Here is a 21,233-nt window from a genome sequence, read left to right on the forward strand (position 1 = left end):
AAGCCTTTTGGTTGACAAGTTTTTAAACTTAAAACTGAAACAACCCAAAGTGTCCTAAAATGTTGAAACCTCATTAAACAAAATCAAATGGGATCCCAAATTGAAGACGACATTTAATTTCCTCCAATTTCCAAGCTCTTTGTGCTATTACTTGCATAACAGGCAATATTAGGGGTATTATTTTTATTGTCAGAGGGGTGAATACACCTTCCCCTATATAATCAAATAGAAAGTCATAACTTGACACCCCCCCCCCCAGGGCCCACATGGAGGTGTCAAAGGTGTAGGGAAGTATATCCAACCCCCTATACCCCCCCCCCCCACCTTTAATTGATAGATGTCATCTCCCACCCTGCCTTTCCCTTACTGCTTTCAGCGACCGTCTTGATTGTTTCAAACCAATTATGATTACTTGGATGTTGCACCAGATTTACAATTACTCTTATAAAGTGAATCTCAGAGCTGGCTAAAATAATGATACCTCCTATCCACCCCCCTTTCCCCAACCCCTTTCCATCACACTAGATGTACGGTAAGAGATATAAGTTTTCCGGAATTTTAATGTAGGGAGTAGATTTGAAATCTGCATCAAATTTTAAGGATTTTTTATAAAATTCGTTTTTTGTAAAATTCTTTATCTAAAAGCGAAAATACATTTTAAGTTAATTAATTTTGACCAATAGGATAGGTGGATTTTAAACTACCTGCGCTCTAATTGGTTGAATGATGTACGACATCCAATCAGAGCGCAGATTTTTTAAATCCACCAATCACAGATGCCAAAATTAATTAACTTAATTTGTATTTCCGCTTTTAGATAAAGAATTATAGAAAAAACGAATTTTATAAAAAAAATCCTTAAAATTTGATGCAGATTTCAAATCTACTCCCTACATTACAATTCCGGAAAACTTATATATCTTAATGTACGGGTATTATCCTCATAGGAAATTTTTCTCAAAATTTGACAATTTTTATACCCCCCCCCCCATACAGAAAAACGGCCCCCTGGCCTGCCTAGCCGCGGGCGCTCGGCCTTCTAGCCATATAACCTAACCTAGCCTTACCTAACCCAGTCATTTAGTCGGGGGGGGGGGGGGGGGGGAGGGGGGAAATTGAAAAAAATTGAAGAAAAAAAGAGGATAACGCCGATGTACGAACTGTCCAATAAATGATGTCCATATTGGCAGCCTAAACTGACGACAAATTTTTCCCTTTCAACTTAATATATCCACATATTCTATATCCAATCCATTATTGCTCCTTTCAACTGAGAACTATGGTGAAAATAAAGAATATCGGAGAAAATTTGGCAAAAATTTAGTATTTCACGGCGCACTTACGGGTGGGAGGGATGGGGAAACGGAGGTGGAGAGAGGTTAGCAAGCATAAAAATGAAAGATAGGGAAGGCAGAGGTTTGGGGGTTGGGGGGTGGAATGTGTTATTATCGCAAAACAAGATTGTGGCATTTAGTTTTAACTTGACCATTGTCAACAAATAACTAAAAAGTAAAAACTATTTTAATAAATCAATTGTATTTAAATTTTTTTATGTTTTATGAAATAAAGAAATAGATTTCAAATCTTTTATAAAGTGAAGCTAACTGCAACGATTAGGTATAATTCAAAAATGGTTTAGCATCTTTGTCTCTTTTAAAAAGTCCATACTAAGCTAATATCAAAATCTATTTTTAAAAGAAATATACGTCCTTTTATCTTTAATTTTGTGTATATCATAGGTACAAATCAGAAAGGTCTGTAGTGCTTTGTTAATATAATGGATATAAAATACGTGGATATTGTGAGAGATTCTCGCATACCCTGGTAAAATATATATCTCCTAGCTTGCTATTATTACCATACCCCAACCCCTCCACTCACTATATTGACCAATATCTGAGGACTATAATTGAAACCTAAATTGACGACAAGCATCATAACCACCTATTCTATAACCATTGCTAATATGCATGTTTTGAGACTTAATGGGTATATTAATTTGTCTGTTTAGAAAAATAAAAATGTTATAGAATAAATTGAGCATTTATATTATGCTCCCCTTTTACAGCAACCTATTGGACTATGGTTGACAGAAGAAAACATAAATTAAAGTATGTATCTATAATAATATTTCCAGTATGGCTTCGAAACCGATTAATATCCGCTGGATTAGAACCGGTTTTTAGCCTTACTATAAAGTCATTTTTAGCATCGCTTTAAAGACAATTCTTCACGAATATTAAAATAAAAATCATAAAATTAAAACCAGTTTTGTAGCTTAGGCATTTGGTCCCTCAGGGCATTTGGTTTTAATCTTATAATTTTTTATTTTAATTTCCGCGGATAACAGTCTATAATACGATGCGATAAATAACAATTCCTCCATATTTTAAAGTAGTTTGATGTCTCTGTTTGTTAATGGGTTATTAGTAGACTAGTTGTTGCGCCCCTAGCATCTAGAGGAGGAAGGATATGTCAGGAAAATAGCCTAAAACCAGGAAAACATATGTATAAACCTACCCTGCAAAAAATTACCCATTAGGACTAGACATTTCTGAGATCTTTAGCTACAGACAAAAACTACTTTACTACTTTATTATTGGTAGATAAGCTAGTCTGTAACACTGTGTATCTGTCCGTCCATCAGTCCATCTGGGGAAAATAAGATTTTTTTGGAGTTGAGTGCTGAGGTGGAGTCTAAGCGATTAGTGGGGCAAATTTTTAAAAAGAACCCACCTCTGATTTGTTGGTGTAAAGATACCCCCTTACCAAAGAGCCTCCAATATACAACTTACTCGGTCTGTTGGTCTGTCAGTCATACCTCAAAAAAATATAAATATTTATTCATTTATGAATGTTTGGTATTGTATATTTTCTCTTCTCACTTTATATTCTTTTTCTTATTGTCGCTGAACATCTGCTTTAAAACTTAAATTTGTCCGTCCATTATATTTGTGCTTTTCTACTTCATCTTCTTTATTATACTACAAATACGTCCCTAGAGGCCTCTTGATCTGGAGGCAGGGGAAGTTCTCCCCTATTTTCAGTTGTAGTTTTTAAAAGAAAAAGTTAGAAGCTCTTTGGTGGTTATGCCCTTTCCTCAATTAGTTATAAACCGTCCCAGGACCTAAATGAACCTTTTCTGTAAACAAGAACCATATTGGTTTAATAGTTATCGAGATCCTTCGGTACACACAAACAGACACACAAATCCTGTTACTTTATTATAAGGATGTATGTAAGAAACATGTAAAATTATCATCTATGGTAGACAAACATCTTTATATTATATTCATCTAATTAAGTAAGTAACATGTAAGATTATCAACTATGGAAGACAGACATATTTATATTATGTATATCTAATTAAGTAAGTAACATGTAAGATTATCAAATAAAATAATCTGCACAATATAGATGGCTTCATTTCTTAAATCATAAAGTTTAAAAATTTGCTTTTCCTAAAAGTGCATGTCGAGCGCTGAAACTCTCCACCTTATTGCTTAAATAAATTGAAAATAAAACTATGGCGGGAGGGGTGATGGGGTTCTCTATGCATCAAAACCCTGCGGACCTATCAATATCCAATATAACCTAACCTGACCTAAAGCAATAAATAAAACAAAAAACTAACACCCCCCCCCCCCCACCCTTTGTATCTAAAAAATAATAATAAGCGCTCTAAGGGAATTGCCATGACTTCATTTCTTTAATCAAAAATATTCAATTGTTTGGTCATTGCTAAAAAAAATTGCAAAATTTTTTTGCATCTAAATTTTGCATTTAAAAGTTTTGCATTTTGCAAGTATAATTTTTTTTTATTTGCCAGCATTTTCAAATTTGCTAATACGCTACTAGAATGTTGGGGTATAGTCCCTTTTGTGACAACACCTCTTAAGGGGCGTTGTCACAATGACTTATGATAGGTTAGGTGATCGCCCCACAGGGTTATGCAATTTGCCCCGCAGGGTTAGAGCCCCCCACAGGTGCTAGAAATAGAAGAAAATCTAATGTGAAAATACGAAGAAACGCCCCTTAAGAGGCGTTGCCACGAAAGGGACTTTACCCAAAGGTTGTAAATTATTTTTTTTTTAAAGAATAATGATATCCATTGAAGCGAAGCACAGCCTGGCTTAATAAGCAAGATTCTTAAGTATAAAGTTGTAATAATACAAAAAAATGCAAAAACCTATTTTAAGAATAAGTGGATTAATTTTTTAAATATAAAAAAATACTATAGATTTCCTAGAATTCACCCATTGGGAGAGAGGACATTAGAATGTAAATTACACTGGTACCCAAAGTTTTCTCTATAATTGACTTTGGATATATTTGACAAATTTTCGTTGGTTTGTTTAGACCAGTGTCCAAACTTTTCAACAAATAATTAAGATTTTTTGTAGACAAGCAGATATTATTTGGATCAAACAACATACTAATTATGATGAGGACGATATCAGGTAGATAGATAGATAGATAGATAGATAGATAGATAGATAGATAGATAGATAGATAGATAGATAGATAGATAGATAGATATATAGATAGATAGATAGATAGATAGATAGATAGATAGATAGATAGATAGATAGATAGATAGATAGATAGATAGATAGATAGATAGATAGATAGATAGATAGATAGATAGATATATAGATAGATAGATAGATAGATAGATAGATAGATAGATAGATAGATAGATAGATAGATAGGTAGATAAATAGATAGATAGATAGATAGATAGATAGATAGATAGATAGATAGATAGATAGATAGATAGATAGATAGATAGATAGATAGATAGATAGATAGATAGATAGATAGATAGATAGATAGATAGATAGATATATAGATAGATAGATAGATAGATAGATAGATAGATAGATAGATAGATAGATAGATAGATAGATAGATAGATAGATAGATAGATAGATAGATAGATAGATAGATAGATAGATAGATAGATAGATAGATAGATAGATAGATAGATAGATAGATAGATAGATAGATAGATAGATAGATAGATAGATAGATAGATAGATAGATAGATAGATAGATAGATAGATAGATAGATAGATAGATAGATAGATAGATAGATAGATAGATAGATAGATAGATAGATAGATAGATAGATAGATAGATAGATAGATAGATAGATAGATAGATAGATAGATAGATAGATAGATAGATAGATAGATAGATAGATAGATAGATAGATAGATAGATAGATAGATAGATAGATAGATAGATAGATAGATAGATAGATAGATAGATAGATAGATAGATAGATAAATAGATAGATAGATAGATAGATAAATAGATAAATAGATAGATAGATAGATAGATAGATAGATAGATAGATAGATAGATAGATAGATAGATAGATAGATAGATAGATAGATAGATAGATAGATAGATAGATAGATAGATAGATAGATAGATAGATAGATAGATAGATAGATATATAGATAGATAGATAGATAGATAGATAGACAATCAGACAGACAGACAGACAGATAAATAGATAGATAGATAGAAAATCAAAAATCAGCTCAATCATAGCTTGGCTTTTTACTATAAAAACAAACTAATACTTCTACAGAAATTATTTCAAGCAAGACGTCTTAACGTACATGAAATAAATGTATAAGTATATGGTAGAGATTCTTTTTGTCTGCTATCTAATTGCTTTCGTCTTTTGTATGGACTTGGCTGTGTTTTTATTTCCGACGCTATTAGCTTTTTTCAAAGACCCAATATAAAATCAGGAAAGGGTTCCCGCCGTTTGGACAGAGTTATAAATAGCTCATGTCCCCTCTATTCTTTTACTTTAATGAATTAAAATATCTTTCCTTCAGACGTAAAAACTATAGTATATAATATCTATACTAATAAAAATAGCCTAAAACCTGCTAAATTCTAGGGAATGGCATGCCGAATTTATCAAAGAATGTCCGAGTGGAAAGCTTTCAAGAAAAAAGGTAAGTATGATAATAAAAATAACAGGATATTTGTAAGTTTGTCTGTCTGTATGTTTGTATCGAAGGATCTCGCTAACCGCTATTGTTCTCATTTTCATAGGCCCTCGTTTTTTTTAAACCAGAGGCGTTTATGTCATTTTACTATAATAATTAATAAAAAATAATCAGTTCTTTACTTCACAGTGCCTAGCGAGAAAATAAACTAGGGGCGTATCCGCTATAGTATGAATTATATTTTACTACTAGCGGCTACGCCCCTAGAGGCCTCTAGTGGCACTTTAAATGTTTTTTTAATAATACCTATCTATGTTACGTTCAAGTCTCTACGATACTAGCTATGTTGCGTAAATTTTTAAATTTTTTTTTGGTGATTTCTCTTGGGAGGGTGGTGGTACCCTCCCCCAAAATAGTTATAAACCTTCCTGGGACCTATGAAAAGATACCCTGTTAGAGAGAGCCAGATCGGTTCAGCGGTTAGCGAGATCCTTCGGTACAAACATACAAACACACAGACAAACACACCAAGACACAGATAAACAGACGTCCTGTTACTTTATTATGAGGATTATTTGATATATAAAATATAAAAATTTTAGGTCACAGAAATATACAAAGGGCTTGGTATGACAAAGTAAGTAAATATTTCTTTTCAACCATATATAACAAAGATGACAACATCCATAAAAGCGAAGCACCAAAACGGTAGGACAAACGGACATTAACACTTGTATAGAGTCAGAACTGAATAATCAGAATATAAATGAATAAGAGTCAAAGCAAAATTGTGAGTAAATTTGTTGAAAAACTTCTTGATACAGATTAATGTTTATGGACATACTTACAATTTTAGGAGTTGATTATAGAGATGCTTCGCTTATAACATTCTACTTTGTTGTCCTAGGAATCAGCATACCAAAAATCAGATCAATCGGATAGTTAGATCACACATAAATTTGTAGTAAAAAAGTAAAAAAATCAACATGTTTAAAATGGACATACGGACATTCTAGTAACTATTATAGAGTTGCTGCGCTTTCTAAATCGTACCTAACTACTAAAGGAATCACCATGCAAAGTTTGAAATCGATAGGACAATTCTAACATGCCTAAATTAACAAAAAAAAAGCTATCCGTTCCAGACATACGGGCGGACGGACCGACGGACCGACCCAAATTATAGAAAGCTTCGCTTTTAAAAAGACGGATAGACAGTATCCAAATAAAAGAGGCTTGATCAGATGGTCGGACAAACGAGCATTAACAAATGTATAGTAACATCACATCTAATCTTAAACATTGATTGAAATTTGACCAAAATTCTAAATAAATCTAAATAAAATCACAACATTATTTTGTACAGTATGCTTAATATAGAGATGCTTGCGTTTCAAGGCTTGATACTAGATAGGTTTCGCTTACAGCATTTACCAAATCACCCTAGGACTCATTATTCCTGGATAGAAGAGAGAATGATAAATGTGTTATAAAATATTGATTTTAAAATGATAGTTTTATCTTCATGTTATTATTTTTTTTTATGTTTTTAGGTCTATAATTGATCACATGGTAGATCAAATATTTGCAATTTTTGACAGGTAACATTTTTAGTGTTTTCCCTAAAAGTGCTTTATTGATCACATAATCCCCCTTATTTTTTAAATAAATGGATAAATTGAGGTGGAAGGGTAGTTTTCCGTTTGTTAGTTTATTTCTTTAGGTCAGGTTAGGTTAGGTTTTATTGGGTACTACATGGGGCAGCCCCGAAGAAATAACAACCACAGAGTTATGGATACCTTGTTTCACTGTATTTAAACAAGGATGACAACAGCGAAGCTCAAAAATAGTGATTTGATATTAGGAAAAAATTTAATATAGAGCAGTGTCATATTAAACATTTAACTTGATAAATATGGAAATCACGCAACCTTTAAAGTCATGAAAACTTAAAAATCTTGGAATCGATCTAGCACCGCAATTAATAGACAAATCTAATTTGATGGAAAAATGTAGTATATGAGCATATTCAATCCCTAATAGTTTTAGCCGTCAATTCTGAATAGGAATCGAGAAAATAACGAAAATCTAGGAATCGATCTAGCACCCCAATTTATAAACAAATCTTAATAAAACTTAATGAATACATGTAGAATATAAAATTAATTAATCCCTAGAAATTTCATTCTTTTATCTTGAAAAAAACGTAAAAATCTATAAATCGATCTAGCACCCCAAATAACAGGCAGATGGACAAAACAATTTTATATATTAGATTGGCATTTATAATGGGAATCTTCACTTAAAATTTTGCTGTCTATCTTGAATAGGAGCCGAGAAAATCACGTTTCCCCCATAGTGTTACGGACGGACTGACGGACAGACAAAGTGAATTATAGAATAGCTTCGCTACTAAAAATAAGTGGTAGGGGTTTTAGTGATTGTCGGGAATTTTGAAGTAAAGCACTTATATTTATAGTTGCACAGACACTCTATAGCAAGAATTCCTCTGTACACTCCTGAAATAGATTTAATTAGATGTATAGATTTATTGACAATGCATACCGAAATTATTATTGTCTTTTATATGTTGCAAAAGATTTAGGATATGTGTAGTATACAAAGTAAATGTTATTGTTAATTTAGGTTGCTGGTCAGTTTGTTCGAAGACAAAGAAAGTCCCTCGAAAAAATCAGCATGTTACGTCATAAAAACGAGGGATTATTCATCTCTTTTTTATGGGTTTTCTTTCCCACTCCTCCTCTCCTCATTCCTCATTTTTATGAAGTCATTGAGGGACTGTCTTCGTCTTCATTCGTTCCAATATGAGTTGAGGGGATGCAGAGTGGGGGGGGGGGGGGGAATCGTTAATTTTGCAAGCTTCGAGCATCTCTTTATCAGAGTACATAACAATGTGAAATAACATCCATTAATAGTACATCTATTGTTACAGACATGGAAATGGTCGCATGGAGTTTAGAGATTTTGTGGTGGCAGCTTTTATGTCTGTAAGTATTTTTACAGTTTAGCTTCGAAACCGATTATTTTCCGCTGTATTAGAACCGGTTCCCAGCCATACTTAAAAATCATGCATAGCGTAAAGACAATTTTCCACGAATATTAAAATGAAAATCATAAGATTAATACCAGCTTTGTAACCCTGGGACTTCGGCACATCAAGGCTATCAAAACTGGAATTAATATTATAATTTTTCAATTTATTATCCGCGGAAAGCTGTCTATATTACTTTTCAAAAATGGGTAATTATCAGAGATCCTAAAGGATATGGCAATTGACGATATATTAATGTTTACCCTCAAGTTTTATAAACAAAATTACCCCTTCTGTAGAAAGTTTATACACTGTCTGTTTGATCCGATCAATCAAGATTGATTAAAAGTAAACAAAGTGTTAAGCCAACGAACTTTAGATACCAGAGGTGGATTCTTTAAAAACTTTTTGGCTCACTGCCTCACTAAAATTAGTGAGGCTCGCTAAAAAATGTTGTCAAAAATCCTCCAAAATCGCATTAAAAATCTACAAAAATTTAATAGAATCATAAAAGGGTTATTAATATAAGATTTTGTTTAACTGTTTTAGATTTTTAATGCGATTTTGGAGGATTTTTCACAAAATTTTTTAGTGAGCCTCACTAATTTTAGTGAGCCAAAAAGTGTTTTAAGAATCCACCTCAGTTTAATTTAGATCCCTGTTAGATACAAACAAACAAGGATGACAACATCCATAAAAACGAAGCTCTGAAACGAGACTCTAGAACAAACGAATATGTAAAAAGAGATCATTAATTTTAAACAAAATTGTATATAAACTTGTTGATAAATTGCATAAATATAGGATTCTATTTAAGGACATACTTACATTTTAGAACTTTATATTATATTGATGCTTTGCTTAAAATATTGTACTTTGTTGTCCTAGGAATCATTGTTCCAAAAATCAGTGAAATAGGAATTTTTTCAAAAATTGTCGCAGGAATAACTATCCAATGTTTGAAACAAAAAGACATAACCGAGCAGACGGACCTAAGGACCATAATTATAGAAAAGCTTCGCTATTAATAGATGCTAAATCTAAACTATAGGTCATAATTCTCTAAAAAATATATTGATATATTTAAATGTTTCTTTTTTAGTCCAATGGTACCGCAGAAGAAAAATTAAGGAAAAACGTTATGCTGTTTAGAAATTTGTTATACAAAATTAGGATTTATAAAGGGAAAAGTAGGATGCGGGTAAAATCCATAAAGGTGTGTGTTTTAAGGCTTAAAAACAGTAGTAGAACGATAATATTCACTAAATATGTGTATTCCTTATTGAAAAGAACTATAGACAAAAAAAAATTTCAAGTTAACGATACCCGAAAATTGTCAATAAAACCTGAAAAATTCACCGAAAGCTTTGCTAATGTCAAGCTGACAAAAATTAATTTTTAACATATAATACACAGAATTACAATGGACATTCAAATAATGGTTTTAAAAATGGATATCTTTGAAATAATTGGCATTATTTGTAGTTTTGTAAACTCTTTTCAATATTTTTTTTAATAATTGTCAATTTTGTTATTATTGTCAGTTTGACATTGGCCAAGCAATTGATGATTTTTTCGATTTATTTTAAAAAAAAATTTGTCTATAGTTCTTTTCAATAAGGATACACATATTTAGTGAATATTATCGTTCTACTACTGTTTTTAAGCCTTAAAACACACACCTTTACGGATTTTACCCGCATCCTACTTTTACCTTTAATTGACCTCCCCCCTCCCCTCCCACCCACGCTTTCGGATGTTACTCAATAGGTTAACTTGTCTATTATTATTCTCTTTGTTCAATTATTCTCCAGGGGCTACTTTTCAGCCATTTGAAATTGCCGAAAATTGTTTTTGTTATAACTGAAAGGGAAGTGGTTAAGAAGGGGGAAAAAAAAGAGAAGAGGGTTAAGTGGAAATTTTCACTTATAATTGTTTGTCAGAATCACATTCCCTTTTCACTGGTTCTCTTATTTATTTGGGTTGATTTAGAGTCCGAATTTGTTTTGTTTTTTTATTTCCCAATCAAGAATCAATTAAGTTCCCACATTTTTTATGAAATTTTAAGAACTAGTATAATCCTTATACTAAAGTAACAGGATGTCTGTTTGTCTGTCTGTGTGTTTGCGTGTCTGTGTGTTTGTACCGAAGGATCTCGCTAACCGCTGCAAATGATCGGTTCTCCTTAACAGGGTAGATTCTCATAGGTCCCGGGAAGGTTTATAACTATTTTGAGGGAGGGTACCACCACCCTCCCAAGAGAAATCACAAAAAATCGAAATTTTTTTTACGTTTCTCGATTATACAAAGAGATTTCAACGAAACATAAACATCAAGCGCAACATAGACATATTTTAAATATAAAAAAAAATTAAAGTGCTACTAGAGGCCTCTAGGGGCATAGCCGCTAGTATGATTTAAATAAAGTCTAGTGACGCCTCTTTCTTCCCTGGTTATACCAAAGAAATGGATATAGACTACGTGGATATTGTGACAGGGGGATTTTTGTCCATAATCAATGTTGCTTATATAGTCCTCAGATATTGCCCTTCCATGATCAGGGGAGGGGAGGGGGTAGAGTAATAGGGGGGGGGGGGTATCGTTACAATAGCGAGCTTACAGGAACATTTTATCAGGGTATGTGAAAATCTCTCACAATATCCACATATTCTTTATCCATTACTAAAGTTTTATCCAAAAAATTGGTCAGTTAAATTTGAATTGCCGAATGTGTACACAGTTTCCTCATCATTTCTCAATATTTACTACTAGGTAAAAAAGTTTCAAACTTTTTTTAAAGTTTGAAGTTTTTTAGCTAGAAGTAAATATTGTGATAGGATGAGGAAACACCGAGGAGACTGTGTACACATTCGGCAATTCAAATTCAACTGACCAAAAAAACTAGAACTTTACTGTTGAGTCATGATACCATAAAAAATGCATAGAAAAATAAATTAAAAATAAGGAAAAAATGCATTTTTGAAATTAATATCAACACAGCATAAACTTTTTAGATGGCAGTTCAAACTTCTTGACAGGTTAATCAGTTTCTATAAATTTATGTGCATCCCCAATGATGAAACAAAAAAATTCCCCTTCTAGTGATTGAAATTAGTGGTTGAAACGTTTGAACAATAACATCCGACTTTGATTACCAGTATATCAGACTGACGTAACCATTTTGTAATTTAATTAATCACTAAAAAAATCTCCCTAGAACTCGTTCAACACACATTCCCAGATTTTAAATGCCACTATATACAAGAATTAAATTTAGGTTGTCAGATTAGAGTTCTTAGATTGTTTATTACACAAATATCACAATAAAGTTTTTATCTATGAAATGATATTTTTTGGAGAAATTATTTTTTTAAACCAGCCATGTCATAACAAATTCTTCCGTCTGCTATATTCAAAACTAACTTTGCGAGTTAGCGGCATTTGATGCGCTAGTAAATTCTTGCACATTCCCTTTAAGCCAATACCCAAAGTCTGAGACTCCAAAAAAATGAATATTCGATCCATTGTCCCCTCCCTTACTCCCTGGTATTAATTACATAGTAACACTAATTAGAGTATGACCTAGAACTAATTCAAACATTTTACTTCCCAATAATTATTAAATTCTATACTGTAGTTTTCAAGTTTATACCAGGGAGGGAGGGGACATTGCAAAGGTAAATTATACTGGTACCCAAAGATTTTTAAACATGTTTTCTCAATTGTTAGCTTAAAACTTGTAGGACTTTTAAAAAAATCTTAATTAGGTGGTTCAACCAATCTATTCAACCAATATTTTTACTCTACAAATGGAGTTATTTTGTCTACAATCATTAATGCACATTGTAAAATGATGTATAGTCTATTGTCTTATCCCTCAAAACTCCTGAGATTGATGAAAGAAATTCGTAAACGAAGTAGGAGGAAAATTGGTAACAAATTAATTCTTATGAAAATTTACAAAATTAGGTCTTTAGATAGTTGTAGTCGATTTTACGTCTCTCACTCCCCTAGAGACTAGAGGCGTAACCTTAAGGTTATGTATTACAAGCATCTGAGCATTGTCCAGTACACATATGAACATGAAACAATTTCAAATGCAATATAAACGTAACATTTTAACACTTGTGAATTGGTAATTAAATATATTTTGTAGTTTGGTTTTCTAGATAAAAAGTAAGAAATCCTATAATTTGTATGTATGTATGTATATTTCAAATTCAATTATTATACAAATGACAACGTTTATGTAAGTGGATTATAGAAGAAAAAACAATTACAATTAATCATAATGCAAAAAAGAACATAAAGTCAGTCATAAGTAAATAATTGCGACTTGACACCTCATTTATGACCATTAGTCAAGTTTGAGGGTTTACCCAAGCCGCGGTTTGTGTTTTCTGATAAGGGAGTAAACCCCCCTGGAGATATGATTGCAAAATTAAATGTGACTTAACTGGTGGTTATTATGTAGTTATATTGTAATTATAAATGTAGTTATTAATGTAGTTATATTGTAGTTATATATGTAGTTATTATTGTAGTTATAATGAAATTTTGTGAGTAAAAAAATTGTAGAAATAATGAATGTCATTTAGAAGTTATGCTGATTTGTGTGTTTAGAAGAAAATTATGCTGATTGTATCATAAATAAAAAAAATTTTATTGTGATATTTAGAAGGAAGCTACTCTATATTTAGATGTTTAAATTGTTTGCAGCTGTGATTTATTAGAATGGAATGTGGTGGCCTTTTAGGATACGGTAATTTGGTTTGGAGAAGTTTACATTGCTGACATTTTGTTAAATCTATACAATATTGACATTCCTGAAAGTTTAGGTTAATATATGCAGTCATAAATAGATAAATGCCCTTGCCCTCTTAAGCATAATCTAAAGACTAATTTTGGGAGACCTTTATAATAGAAAATGCTAACCCGACAACTTAGCTAGCAAAATTCTGATACTAGGCCATTGTTGTCATGTTTATTACAGAATGAATGATGTAAGTATAATTTTATAACTAATGTCTAGCAGATTAAGAATTGAACATGGTAGCCGAGTAGGATACATTATTTTAGGTTTGAAGTTGATATTGGTGACATTTGCTGTTAAATCTACTTAATAAAAAACGCCTCTGAAATTTTGAATTATTATATGTAGTCAAAATAGATTCATGCCCCACTCCATTAAGCGTAAATCTAAGGACTAATTTTTGGAGACCTACGTAAAACCTAGAAAAATGCTAACCCACACAGAATTCTGATGCTAGGCCAATTTTGTTATGAATATTACAGAAGTGAGTGTTGTAAGTATAATTTTACAACTAATGTCTGGCAGATTAAGTTATATTAGAAGGTTTGATGGAAGATTAATTTTTTGAAGGCTAAGTTGACTATGAAATATTACTTATTTTCTTGGTAATAAGTGGCCGTTTTAGGTAAAATATTTTAAATTTGAAGAATTTTATTTTTATAAATGAAGGCAAAGATGACATAGTAGCGATTTTAATTTATGAGGATTATGAAATTTTGAAGATGAAGTGTTGATATTGTCTTGGAAATGTGGTTGACATTGAATTGGGTTTGTAGAATGTAGATATTATCACTTAGATCCATTTTGAGTTGTAGTTTCTAGAAGTTGTGTCTTGGAATAAATATTTTTTTATATAACTCAAGTTGATATTTACAAGTTACATTTTTTGTGTGAAGTTACTCACTTAAGTCACAAGTGAGTTTACTGCAGCTTTCACATTGTGCATGCGACTGTATGCTCTGAGAGCTTACACTAAACTGATTTAAATTTAAATTTAAAAAAAAACATTCTTGATATTTTCCTTTTCTTTATTGTGGTGAAATGCAACGATTAATCTAAAGCACATTCACTCACAGGACGTTATCAAGCATTAAAACCCCCATCTTATTTTCAAAATTGATTGAAAATAAGGGGTAGTTTTTCATTTAATTGTTGATTCATTTTATGGGAGCTGGATCTTTAAATCGGGTTAGGGCATCACAGGTATAGTGCCCGAAGGAGTTAGGTACAGCAAAAAACTCTCATCTTAGATTTATTTTAAATATATGTTATGGGGGGGGGGGGGGGAGGGGAGAGGTTTCGGTGCTCAACAAGAACTTTGTGGAAAAGTCCCAAATTAATAAATTTTGTTTTATTTAGGGATGGGTCTGGAACTATTGAAGTGAGAGAAATGACTGATATGTTGGTAATTCTATTTTCCAGTAAGGCTCAGAATCCGGTTCATATCCTATGGATAAAAACAGGTTCTTTGGACTGATATCCGCGGAAAGATGTCTATAATACGATGCGAGAAATATACATTAGATTTTTAAAACAAGGATAATTAAATTTATGAAAAGCGGAAATTAAAAAGAAAATAATTTTTAATACACAGTATAATACATGGGAGGGAGAGAACATTGGACTGTTACTTTTTTAAAAAATAAAATTAAAAATGGGAGAAGGCAACCCCTCTCCAAAAAAAAATATTTCTTTTTCTTTAAAATCTAAAATAATAAATTGGGTTATCAAATTCGACTCTCCTCTCCTCGAGTGCCCCTAGAGGCCTCTAGGGGGCGTAGCCGCTAATACCAAATATTTGCGAACAAAGTTTCTCATGTGTTGTTTGATAACATTTCTTTACTTAAATCATAATTCTAGATGAACATCAATTTACCGACATAATGGGCTATAATAAAATCTAAAATACGATACATTATTTTTCGGTATGACTTAGGACTGGTTTTAATCCAAATATACAAATATTTTTTTCTATTTTTTCAGTTAATGATTTATGAAAATTCGGATGCAGAGACGGGTAAGTGACCATTTTATTGTAAAACATTTGTTTTCAAGTTTTTTAATTTAGAGAGATACATACATGGGAGAATATATTTTTCATATTTTATGACAAGTTTCAGTTTTTGGAGTGTATAAAAAATCACCAAATAAATGTTAAAACAGCTTTCCGCGGATAAAAATGATTATTCATAGCATTGTATAATAGTCAGGTTTCCGCGGATAGTTAAATTAGAAATCATTAGATTTATTCCAGTTTTGTTGACCCGAGGGGCTCCAGTCCTAGACCAAACAAAACTGTATGATTTCATTCGTGGAAAATTGTCTACAATATAGGTTTTTCAGTATGGCTTAGAACCGGTTCTAAATCCAGGGGATAAAAAACTGTTTTGAATCTATACTGGAAAAGCTAAAACAAGAATCTTTCTTTTTTGTATCTCTCTAAAATTTCATCAATTTATTGTAAACAAATAATAAAAAGAATTAAAATTAGTACACAACAAGGATGGCAGCATCAATAGGTAGCGAAACAAAAAAAACATTATGGTTGGACATACTGATGCTCAGTGGTTATAAATAGGGTTGGGCCAGATACTTTTTTGGCCGGATACCGGATACTGGACATCCAGCAGATTTCTAATGCCGGATATCCGGTCTAATATATAGCCGACGCTGGATAAACGGCAAATTACCGGATATACAGCTGTATAACTGGATATTTGGCCGGATAAGCGGATAGAAATCAGCCGGATTTCCAGTATCCGGCCGGATATTGAAAATGGCCGGATATCCGGCCCAACCCGAGTTATAAATATTTTATGGAAAATAGATTATCACAAAACCTTTCACATATGTTTCTTTTATATGGTTTAGTACCATTACTGACCGACCAACTTACCTAATCACTTAATTATCTGACTTACGGACATTTCAAATTATAGGTTAGCTCCGCTACTAAAAGTAATGATAAAGAAATTCTTGTTGCATAAATTGTGTTTGTTATTTGTTTACAATTAAATAAATTACACAGTTTCTATATTTGATGCAGGGCTCGGCAGCCTTACTAAGCCTCAAATTCACTTAAACTCGTTTGGATGCTTTTATTTTTTATATAAAAGAAGTATTTACATATTTAGGTCAGGATTAGACTTTCAGCTTATTTTTAAAATTGAAAAAAGGTAAATTTTCCTGAGGCTTACAGGCTGCTGATGCGCGGATGACGAGCCCTGATTTAATGTTCATTGTTCTTTAAACTCACAGTTTCATATTGAAAGCTCCAAATATTTAGAATTCACTGTTCATTAGAACGTTGGTATTTCATTCGTCATGTTCAAAATAAAATAATTTTTCATATTGAGTACTAATAAGTGTTTGTAGAAATTAGCTAAAATAAATTAAAGCTTTTTAAAAATACATCAGGGACGTCCAAGCTTTTTATTAGGAGGGGGTTTAAATAAGCGGTCTGAATGGTTTTAGGGGGGTAATCTAATATATTTTGGACGTCCAATTTGTCTAAAACAGTTTTTTTTAAAATACAAAAACACAACAAAATTTTTAAAAAATTGCTTTGATTTAATTTAGCAAAATTTGAAACAAACACATATACAATGAAACACAGTTAAATTTTGTCTTTTTAATCAATTATTGTTAATATTGTAAATTTAATGGCATAATCTTTATAATTTTGTTCAAAATGCCCCCATCTATTGTTTAGACACAACTTTCTAAATTTGCCGTTGAATTGAACCAATCACACGTCTTCTTTTCAAAATACAACCAATAATACGCTAGAATTTTTATAGGGAGATGTGTGATTGGTTCCTTTCAGCGGCAAATTCAGATACGAACCAATCACGTGTTTCCTTTACAAAATTCTAGCTTATTATTGGATGTATTTTTTTAAAAAGATATGTGATTGGTTAGTTTGACGCTAAAATGAACCAATAAGGTGTATGGGTTTTTTTAAAAACATCCGATAAACCGCTAATATTTTGAAAACAAAACACGTCATTGGTTCATTTTCGCGGCAAATTTTAAATTCGGAAAATTTAATGACAAATTAATCTTTTCTTTACCAAGTGTTATAATATAAGAAGACAGCATTCGGACCTATTATACTGGGGGTAGATTAATTTATCAGCAATTGACTTTAATTGAACAAATTATAAAAGATAATGCCATTTATAATTTTTAAATTTCAGTTGCAGGTAACGAATCTCACGGTAATGTTTTAAAACTTAATTTGCATGAAACAATACATATAATAATAATATTTAATTATTGAAAAATCGTGAATAGCTTTAACCAATCCCGGATTTTGAAGCAACTTATAGTGTCTCCCAAAAAAGTGGACAAATATTCCAACCTTTGGCCAAAGTGTCGATTGATGTCATATTCTCTCACAATATGACGTCAATCGGTGTAGTTTAGACAAGCATTGTAACATTTGTTTGGAGACACTATAAGCTGCTTCAAAAATCCGGGATTGGAGGCAGCCAGAAATCCGCTGTTTCACAGCTGCTTACAACGGATATCGAACGCTAAGGTTTTACTAAGATTTTACAACGTTTTTATGGCATCTGTAAAAAACCGATCTTTTAAGGGTAAAATACTTATTTCAAATGCTTATTTTAGGCTAGGTTGGCTATGCAAAGTAAAGTTCTGCAAGAATCTGCAAGGGTAAAAGCCCCCCTCCCCTTCTAAAGTGCTTTTCCTAAAATAATAAAGAATTACCTAATTAATTTTCACAAATACATTCAATTGAATACTTATTTTTACTAGATTAAAAAAATATTAGTTTAATTAATGTAGTATTGAATGAATTAATTTTGTGACTCAGACTTAAATGATTGTTTTTATCCAAAATAGTTGTAAAAGTCAATATTTCTATATTATTGATTAATCTTCCATTATGAACTAATTTCATTTTTTTTGTCTTTTTTGTTGTCAGGTGCAAAAGTGTTTTGGCAAAATTGAATTACATTACTAGATTTTCATGTACTTTTTGGATAAAGTAATGATAGTAGCTGGCTAAAATAACAATACCCCCCCCCCCCTATCAACCCCTTTTATACCATCCCCTCCCCTAATACTGATTGAACGAATTGACCAATAAATGATGTCCATATCAGATCATACCAACAATTAAATTAATTCGGAAAAAAATCACGAAACATATACGTGTATTTCAGCTGTCGTTGGGGGGCAACACATCGTAAAATTAACGACCTCTCCATTTGCCCACCAAATATTATTTTAGATTTATTTCGCTTGTTAGTTATACCTTATTTCTGTGTTCATATGAACAATGACGACAAAATTTCCCCCTGTCAATATATCCACGTACATCCTAAATCCATTTTTGGCAAACGTTATTATTGGATCTTCATTTCTTCTTATATGCAGCGCAGCTACTCAATAGTTGTGATGTGTCTGCATGTCTGTCCGTCACTAACTATGTTAATCTTGATTTGGTTACACAAAAACAGTGGTGTTTAAACTTTTCCATCAATAATTTTTATCTACATGAAGTGGTAATTTTGTTCACCATAATGAAAGGATTTCTTTTTATTATCCAAGCTGCTCAACAACTCACTTTTCCATCCGTCTATATGTCCATCTGTCTGTACGGCTAAGGAGAAGACAGTGATTTTCTCAGCTTCGATTTAAGTTAAAACAGGATACCAACATCCATAAAAGCGAATAGTATAGTGTCAGAACTGAATAATCAGAATATAAATGTATATAAAATTGTAAGTAAAGTTGAAAAACTGCTTGATACAGGATAATGTTTATGGACATACTTACATTTTTAAGACTTGATTATAGAGTTGCTTCGCTTATAAAATTATACTTTGGTGTCCCAGGAATCAATATACCAAAAATCAGATCAATCGGATGATTAGATCACATAACAATTTGTTATTTAAAAAGTAAAAAAATCAACATGTTTAAAATGGACGTAAGGCTACGTTTTCTAAATTGTGCCTAACTACCAAAGGAATCACCATGCAGAGTTTGAAATCGATAGGTCAATTCTAACATGCCTAAATTAACGAAAAAGGCTATCCGTCACGGACGTACGGACGGACCGACCCTAATTATAGAAAAGCTTCGCTTTTAAAAACTGAAATTTTTTTGCAAAGATTCCTATGAACTAAAGGGATACATTTAGTAATTGTATTTTGTCCATCAATAAGTCGATAATGCTCATAATTTCTTTTTTTACAAGAGAAACGTGATTTTCTTAACTTTTGTCAATGAAGATAGAAAAGCTGATTTTTTTTAGTGAAGATTCCTATGATCTCTGTGCATACTCTCTATATATTGTTGGCAGAGAGATTTATATAATTTTTGTTGGGGAAGTATGATTTACACGCCTACTTTAAAATTTAGATGGTTTTTATGGATCTTGTACAAAGTAGCTTCGGACAAAGTAGCTGACGGACAAAGTAGCTTCGGGACAAAGTAGCCTCCACTGCTAAAAATTGTAAAAACATTATTAAAAATTCTAAAAACAATATTGAAAATTGTAAAAATCTACCAACCACTGTTTGTAAAATCTGCGAAATTCTAAACCACCTATGTATTAACAGTTGAGGATATTTTTCTTAAATAAATGTTCTGAGTCTAACATAGGTTAGGTTATATGCTAGGGTCCGAGCGCCCGCGGCTAGGCAGGCCAGGAAGCCGAGCGCTGCGGCCATGACCTTTATATACAGTGGAGACTACTTTCCATAAGAGGTTACTTTTCTCAAGTAAATGTCCGAAAGCTACTTTGTCCGAAAGCTACTTTGTCCGAAGCTACTTTGTCCGAGGCTACTTTGTCCAAGATCCGTTTTTATATGTATGAACTTCGCTACTTAAGTATGTTGTCATCCTTGTTTAAATGAACATAACCTTTTCCCCTTCACTGTTTACAAATATAAACCTTTAACAATAGACCTAATATATCAAGATGGTTCATCTGATTTTATTTTTTGTCAAACTTAAAAGGGTTTATCAGACGACAAATGCCTTTGTTTATGTTTTGTTATTTGAAGATTTACGGATTTAATGGTTGTGAAAAAAATGTGCACCTTTTTAAAATTCATATTGCGCGGCTCTTGTTTATGGATATATAAGAACCACTCCTGTTGTAAAGTATATAAAGTATAGGAGCTATGTGGTAAAATGTTCCAACTTACTTAAAACTTTTTAACCTTTCCCACATTTTACAATGTAGCTCCTTAACTACAAATAGCACAAAAATAGTACTCATATTTCCAAAAACTAGAGTTTATAACAATTCTAACAGTATGCATAACGTTTGTCTACTATTAATACAAGCTGCTCAATTCCTATTGGCTGATTTAGCAAGTATGTATTAGATTATCTCTATTCCTTTCACCAAATA

General features: G+C 32.0%; 1 protein-coding gene across 1 annotated transcript in view; it reads left to right on the forward strand.

The window, feature by feature from the left end:
• The first annotated feature begins 2,009 nt into the window (after positions 1 to 2,009).
• The window catches only part of LOC145306437 (neurocalcin homolog), a 31,912-nt gene continuing 12,688 nt past the window's right edge, over positions 2,010 to 21,233 (forward strand). The window contains exons 1-11 of the mRNA XM_080148532.1: positions 2,010 to 2,111; positions 4,404 to 4,460; positions 5,924 to 5,981; positions 6,578 to 6,612; positions 7,529 to 7,576; positions 8,929 to 8,983; positions 10,130 to 10,228; positions 12,028 to 12,065; positions 15,200 to 15,245; positions 15,824 to 15,857; positions 18,040 to 18,060. Of these exons, the coding sequence (XP_080004658.1) occupies positions 2,083 to 2,111; positions 4,404 to 4,460; positions 5,924 to 5,981; positions 6,578 to 6,612; positions 7,529 to 7,576; positions 8,929 to 8,983; positions 10,130 to 10,228; positions 12,028 to 12,065; positions 15,200 to 15,245; positions 15,824 to 15,857; positions 18,040 to 18,060 (520 nt within the window). The 5' untranslated portion in view covers positions 2,010 to 2,082. The remainder of the gene's footprint in view (positions 2,112 to 4,403; positions 4,461 to 5,923; positions 5,982 to 6,577; positions 6,613 to 7,528; positions 7,577 to 8,928; positions 8,984 to 10,129; positions 10,229 to 12,027; positions 12,066 to 15,199; positions 15,246 to 15,823; positions 15,858 to 18,039; positions 18,061 to 21,233) is intronic.

This window comes from Acartia tonsa, chromosome 14 (assembly GCF_053477335.1).
Source record: "Acartia tonsa isolate MP-2025a chromosome 14, ASM5347733v1, whole genome shotgun sequence".
Taxonomy (NCBI): Eukaryota; Metazoa; Arthropoda; class Copepoda; order Calanoida; family Acartiidae; genus Acartia; species Acartia tonsa.